This window comes from Fonticula alba (genome assembly GCF_000388065.1).
Source record: "Fonticula alba strain ATCC 38817 unplaced genomic scaffold supercont2.3, whole genome shotgun sequence".
Taxonomy (NCBI): domain Eukaryota; order Rotosphaerida; family Fonticulaceae; genus Fonticula; species Fonticula alba.
This window is the reverse complement of record NW_009242973.1, coordinates 2,654,593-2,661,045: the sequence shown is the minus strand read 5'-3', so window position 1 is coordinate 2,661,045 and position 6,453 is coordinate 2,654,593. Positions and strand designations below refer to the sequence as shown.

The 6,453-nt window shown below is 65.9% G+C and overlaps 3 protein-coding genes and 1 non-coding gene across 4 annotated transcripts in view; 3 read left to right on the top strand and 1 right to left on the bottom strand.

The window, feature by feature from the left end:
- H696_02349 (AUR protein kinase) overlaps window positions 1–250 on the top strand; it is a gene marked incomplete at both ends in the record, with an annotated part of 1,697 nt that extends 1,447 nt beyond the window's left edge. The window contains one exon of the mRNA XM_009496249.1: window positions 149–250. Within this exon, the coding sequence (XP_009494524.1) occupies window positions 149–250 (102 nt within the window). The remainder of the gene's footprint in view (window positions 1–148) is intronic.
- A 276-nt stretch (window positions 251–526) lies between these two features.
- H696_02348 lies at window positions 527–600 on the top strand. Its single transcript has one exon. It is a non-coding gene; the product is annotated as a tRNA-Val (tRNA).
- Window positions 601–1,239: 639 nt separating this feature from the next.
- On the top strand, window positions 1,240–4,050 carry H696_02347 (hypothetical protein; the record flags this gene model as incomplete). Its single annotated transcript, XM_009496248.1, has 5 exons — window positions 1,240–1,404; window positions 1,496–2,008; window positions 2,147–2,647; window positions 2,823–3,640; window positions 3,837–4,050. The coding sequence occupies 5 exons, from the start codon at window positions 1,240–1,242 to the stop codon at window positions 4,048–4,050; spliced, it is 2,211 nt and encodes a 736-aa protein (XP_009494523.1).
- Window positions 4,051–5,655: 1,605 nt separating this feature from the next.
- H696_02346 (hypothetical protein) lies at window positions 5,656–6,417 on the bottom strand (the record flags this gene model as incomplete). The annotated part of the gene is made up of 1 exon (XM_009496247.1): window positions 5,656–6,417. The coding sequence occupies one exon, from the start codon at window positions 6,415–6,417 to the stop codon at window positions 5,656–5,658; it is 762 nt and encodes a 253-aa protein (XP_009494522.1).
- Window positions 6,418–6,453: the final 36 nt, after the last annotated feature.

The following is a 6,453-nucleotide window of genomic DNA, read 5'->3' as shown; positions in this document are numbered from 1 at the left end:
TGCGTCCGAGCCGGCCCTCGCCCGCGCCGCGGACTCGGGCCGTTTGGCTGTCTCCCCGGCCTCTCTCTCTCCCCCCCCCCCCTCTTCTCCTCTTCACATCTTCCACTTTGGCTGCTTGCCAAGCCTAGAGGCCTCTGTGGTCCACCAGTCGACCAGCCCCCGCTGCTTTTGCGGTGAACAGGAGCTTCGCACCCCCTGGGACCGGGCACTGGCCACATGGTGGCTCCCCCTTGCCCTTCCTCCCTTTTGACCCCTTTGAATAGAATGCTGCCGCCTCCGGTGTCCATCTCGCCCTTTGGCCCAGCCGCCGGGACTTGCCGCGGTGTCTGGGGCTTTGCTGCCGGTCGGTCAACACACTCGCATGCCAGGGGCAACGATGAACCAGGCAGCCACCGCGGAGGAGGGGGAACAGGCAGGAGGGAGAAGAGAAAAAACCGGCCCCGCGTCTGGCACGGCCCGGTGGGACGAGGCCCGGAGGCATGCACGTGAGGGTGATCATATATCACGCCAGGCGATCATATTACCAGTCCGAATGATGTAGATGGTTATCATATCTGTCTAACACACAGAATGTCCCAGGTTCGAGTCCTGGTTCGGACAGTCATTTCCTTTTTGCCCCCCACAATGAAGCTGGCAGTCGGGTGCAGGGGGGGGGGGATGGGCAGGGAAGCGGTGTGCGGGCAGAGAGACGGCGCGCGGGGTGCCGCGGCCGTGTTGCGAGACCGAGAGGAGGGACATCGTCCAAAGCGCTTGTGTAGTCATCCTGCCGAAGCCAGGGGGGGGGGGGCAGGCAACGGGCACACGCACAACACAAGCCCCTCTGCGTAGAGGGGCTCATGTGGGATGATGGGCGCCGGGTCGGGGTGGGCCGAAAGACCCTGACAAGGCCTGCGCGCCAACGTGCGTGGCCTGCCCGCAGGGGGCAAAGATCGACTTTCCAGCACGGGCTGGAAGGCGGGGGAACACCCACGACCGCCGGGGGCGTGCGCCGATCGCTCCGCATCCTCGCGGGTGTGCCTCTGTTTATTGGGCGACGCTCTGGAAGAGCCCTTGTCCGGGGTAGCCAGACAGCCGCGCAGGTAGGCATCCACCTCCTCCCTCCTCTTCTCCTCCCCCGTAGCCCCTTTCCTTTGCCCCGACACCGATTTTTTTTTCTGCGCCCCGCCTGTCCTTCGCCTCCCCTCGTCCAAGCGCTCTGTCCTCCACCTGCGCCCCCTGTGGCACTGCTCACATCCGAGGATGCCCGACGATCTGGGCGGCCCGGCATCCCGGACCCCAGCACGGGAGCCACGCATCACCGCCTTGCAACTCCTGAAGGAGGTCTACCCCCGGGATGTGACCGACCGTGAGCGTCTGCGTGGCCTGTATTCCAAGTTCCCGGCCGATCGGTCCATCAACCCCACCGTACGTGCTGGCCCATGACCTCGAAAGGGCTCCCCCTCGTGCGACCCACTTTGCTCACACACACACACACACACACACACAACCGATTCAGGGCTGGGACAGTCGCTTGGCCTTTTGGCGGGGCGCCATCCAGCACCTGGCCCTGGCTGGGGTCTTTTCCGAGGCGCCTCCGGCAGACGGCCTGCTCCGGCCGGCTGTGCCCCCAACCAAGTCCACCCCCGCCCCCGGACGTCGAGCGGCTTTCTGGCGTGCGGTCTCCCTCACTCGGCCGGATCTCTTGCAGGCCGGCTTCGAGGGCGCCCTTGGTGAGGACGCCCAGGCCGCATGTGCCCAGGTGGCCACCGAGCTCTTGGCTCGCAGCGATGCGGACCTCGATCCGGGGCTATGGCCATCGGCCGTGGCACCTGGCGAGCCGGAAGCCACTGGCCCCGGGGGCGTGGCCTCGGCACATGCCCCGGGCCCCGGTGGCCTTTCAGCGGCCGGAGGCCTGTGGCTCCCTCCTCCGAGCCTCGGCAGCCGACTTTTGGTCCCCGGTGCACCGGACTCCTTGGCCGCATACTTTCTCGATGCCGGAGCCCGGCCATTAGGCATGGCTGTTGTCCTGGTTCGTGATATGCGCTCGCTGCCTTTTCCACACACACACACACACACACACACACACACACACACACACACACCGGCCACCTGGCGGGAGGGATGGTCTCCCCGCTGCACCTGTCCACTGACCATTGATGGCATCCAGGATGAACTGGTTGCCGAAGGATCGCTCATCCCGCCGGAATACTTGCTCCAGGTGGCGCAGGCCAGCTCCGATTTCCTGCTGCGCGACGCGGACCATCACCACAAGCATGCCAAAGGCGGGGGGTCGAGTCCCCTGCTCCAATGGCCCGGGGCCCTTCTCGCCCGGCTGCTCGGCCACCAGTCGAGCCCGATTGGCGCTCACGATGCCGTGAAGGCCGCTGCCGGCCGGGCCGCTGCCGGCCGGACCACCGGCCACAAGGCCCCCGTTCGATCAATGCTCGTCAGCCGTTCGGCGGCCCGAGCCCTTGGCCATGCCATCTGCCAGGCACATTGGTATGCCTACCATGTGGGGCAGGGGGACATGGCCGCTGCCAGGGCCGTGCTTTCCCGGTCGCAGGCCGGGCGCCCGGCTTTTGGCATTGATCCATCCCAACTACCGGCGGCCCTCGCAGCTGACGGCCATACCATGACCGCGCGACTGGCATACTGTCGATATGCCCGAGTACGTCCATGAAGACACCCTCTCCCAGCAAGAGGCAGGCACCCTTCATCGTCCTCCCTCCTCCGGCACCCTGGGGGCCGGGGAAGGATGGCCAGGGGCCCCCATCCGCATTTACTGATCCCCCTCCCCCCTGCCTGCTTCTCCTCCTTCTCGCTCTTTCCCCTGCCTCGCCAAGGCGCTGGGCTGCGTCGGACGTCGGCTCGACTTTGATTTGGGCTTGCTGCAGCTGGCCTGGGATGGCTTGGTCACCCTGGAATTGGCCGCCGCCACCACTCGCAATACACCCACCACAACTGCCGTGGTGGTGACCTTCCTTGCCAGCCCCGATGCGCCGGATGCCGGGCCGGTGCTCCACCAGCCGACCGCCGAGACTCGCGAGCGCCTCCGGCACCAGAGCAGCCAAACGGCGGCGGCCATTTTGGAGGATCTGGACGCCGGGCTGACCCTGCGTGCCAGCGTGCACGAAGCCCTGGCCACTTGCTTCGAGCAGGAGGCCCGCCGGGCCCTGGCCGGGCCAGGCTCGCGCGCGCGCCAGCTTCAACCCGCGCGTATGGCCCTGCGCCAGCGCCAGGCTGCCCTCTCGCGGGCCGAGGCGTGCCGATCTCTCGGGCTGAATGTACTGAATTCCCGGCAGCAACTCCTGGGAGCTGTGGACTTGGGCAGCAGCTTTGCCGCCCTGCGGGACAGTTCGGCCGTCCTTCGCTCGGTGCTCGGCCCCGGGGGCGCAGATCGAGCTCTTTCCGCTGCCGACGACCTGGTCGATCAACTGCAGGATCTCTCCCTCCGAGGGGAGGAGGCAGCCCAATCGTTGGCCCTCCCGGGGGATGCCTGGCCAGATGACGAGCTGGCGGCTGATTTGGAAGCCGAGCTGGCGGCCCTCCTCGAGTCGGAGGAGGAGGAGGACTTTTTCGATGCCCTCGAGGGGCCCATGCCGACAAGCACTCGTGCCCCGGCTGGCGGACCCGTTCGCACGCCGTCTCCGCCTGCCAAGGTGTCAGTCCATGCTGGGCAGGCGCCCGTCGCATCTGTGCACGGTCCGGCCGCGCCATCTGTGCGCGCCCCTGCCGCACCGGCGCGCGGCTCAGGCTCGCGGGTGGTCGCATCTTCCGCGCGTGTACCGGCGGCACTCACGTCCACTTCGGGCCATGCCCGCTTGATTCCCGGCTCTATGCCTGCTCCCACTCTCCAGCCTGGCTCGTCGCCCATGCAACAACGGCCGCAGCAGCCTCAACATCATCAACAACAACGGCAGCAGCCTCAACATCATCAACAACAACGGCAGCAGCCGCAGCAGCAACAGCCGCAGCAACAACAACAACAACCAGCACCGGCGCGGCCCCGGCCTCAACAAGCTCGCGAGCGAGCATTCGCATCGTAGACATGGACCTCACTTACATCTGTAGACCACAGGCGAAAAGGCGCGCGACAGAGAGAGAGAGAGAGAGAGAGAGAGAGAGAGGGAGGGAGGGAGGGAAGGAGGGAGGGGAACAGCGCCGATGAACTCCCCCCTGGCGGGTGCTCTCCACTTTCTATCTGCCTCGCCTGGCCCCGAAGGCACCAGCAATAATCAAATACCCTGAAATGCATGCACCCCTGTGTGTCTTCACCACATCCCAGCGCTTGTGCTTGCGCCTCCGCCGCCCCCGCTCCCGCCCCTCTCTTCGGCGGAATACTTTTCAGGGGAGGTAGGAGAGGCAAACGGTGAAGGGAGAAAACAGCGGCCACGGCAAGGAGGGATTCTTAATGTATTAGCCTGGACAACATTTGCCCCATCGGGCATTGTGTGGGTTTAAACAAAAAGAGAGACAGAGGGGAAGGGGGGAGGGAAGGCATGGTTGCATGTATAGGCTCCACCTCTCACAAGTGCTGGAGGCGAGGGAAAGAAGGCGCGTGCTCTGAGGAGGTCAACACAGTAGGCACGTGCACGCAGACACACACACACACACAGCAAGTGCAGCATACGCGAGTGCCTCAGGGGAGAGGGGGGGAGGGGAGGAACGATGGAAGAGGAGAGATGGGAGGATATTAAAATACAAAGCTCGGGGAGGGGGCGAGGGGGGAGCACGCCGAGCGAAAAAGGGGGGAAGGCGCGTGTGACTGAAGGGGAAGGGGAAGGGGGAGGGCGGGGGGAGGAGGAAAAGCGAGAGAAAGCGAGAAGAAGACCACCGAGTCTTGACATGGTGGTGGATCTCTTGCTGGCTGTTTCTCTCGCTCTCTCTAGCTCGCTCGCTCGCTCACTGCCTCTCGTGACGGCAGGTCATACGCGCCCACCCTGCGGCGCACGCGCTCTCCCCCATTGGATAGGGAGGAGGAGGCGCATGACACCGGCAAGCGGGGAGACCCGGAGAGTGGGTTCCAAGGACAAGGTGTGAAAACCGGAAGGGGGGAGGAACACAGGAGGAAGGCAGAGCTGCATGGGGAGAAGGGAAAGGAGAGAGAGATGGAGAGAGAGAGAGAGAGAGAAGGAGGACGCATGGAAGAAATGGGCAAGAGGATGGGGGGCACACGAAAGAAGAAGAAGAAGGAGGAGGAGGAGGAGGAGGAGGAGAGAAGGGGAAAGACACCGGGAAGGGTGTGCAGAGGGCAGCCAAACATGCACGCCCGAGAGAGGGAGAGAGTGCAGTTGAACTGGGCCCGCGGTTAATCTTAATCTCCCACCTTCCACCACTCCTCCTCCTTGTGCGCCGTTGTCATCCTGCATCATGCCCATGTTCCTCATTTCTCACAGGCACTCCCGCTTTCGGGGGGGGGGGGGCGCATGCGCGCGCGCTCTCTGTCTCTCTCTCTCTCTTTCCTTCTTGTGAGTTCAACAAGCCCAGGGGCATCTTTGCCTGTGTGCTCCTCCAACCGGCGGCCCTCCACTCCCCTCTTGAAGGAGGAGAGGGGGGTGAGGGGTAGGGTCGGGGGGGGGGGGGGGCAGACAGCACCAGCACCAGCACCAGCAATCATTGCGGAGCCAGGATGCGTGCCAGGAAGGCACACCCGCGCGCGCATCGGGCGCGGATCACCTAGATCTTGTCGATCTTGGTCGCCACAACGGCCGGGTTGGCGGCCTGGAGGTGCGCGCGCGCGCGTGCCCGGTAGTCAATCTCACACTGGTGGGCATCGGCCGCGCGGTGGCTGCCGCAGAGGGTGCGCAAACACCGGCAGGTGAACCCCAGCAGACCGAGGCGCTTGCGGCAAACGGCACAGCGCGATGGCCCGGAACCGGAGGCCGCGGACTTCGGCGGGGAGGAGGAGCCCCCCGCCACGGCCGGCGAGGAGGCCGACCCCTCGAGCGAAGGGGAGGCACTGAGCACCGGTGAAGGAACAGCCGCCGACCCGGGGACCGGGATGCTCCCGGCCGGGGTCAGCATCGGCGAGGAGGAGGAGCTGGGGACCGGCTGAGCCGGACCCGGCGACGTTGACCGCTCACACGGCTCGGGAGAGGAGGGCGTCGCCAGGGCGGCCGCATCGCCCGGCGATGAGGGAGTCACATCGCTGAGCGGGGAGGGACCCGGTGATCCGCCGTCCACAGGGGCCTCGTCGGTGGCCGTGACAATGGCGGGGCTGTCCGGGGTTTCGGCCGCGGCCAGTGGGGAGCTGGCGACAGCCACCTCGGGCGGGACGGCAGCCGGCGCATCGCCAGCAGCCGGCGCCGAAGTGGCCACAAGCCTCGAGCAAGAGGAGCAGTAGCCACGCACTGGGTCGGCATAGAAGCGACAGGGCTCACCAACGCCCGGGCACAGGCGGGCCGAGGGGGTGCTAGTCGAAGAAGATCCGGCGGTCATGACAGGACTGGTTGTGTGTGCCAGCAGCGAGGAGGG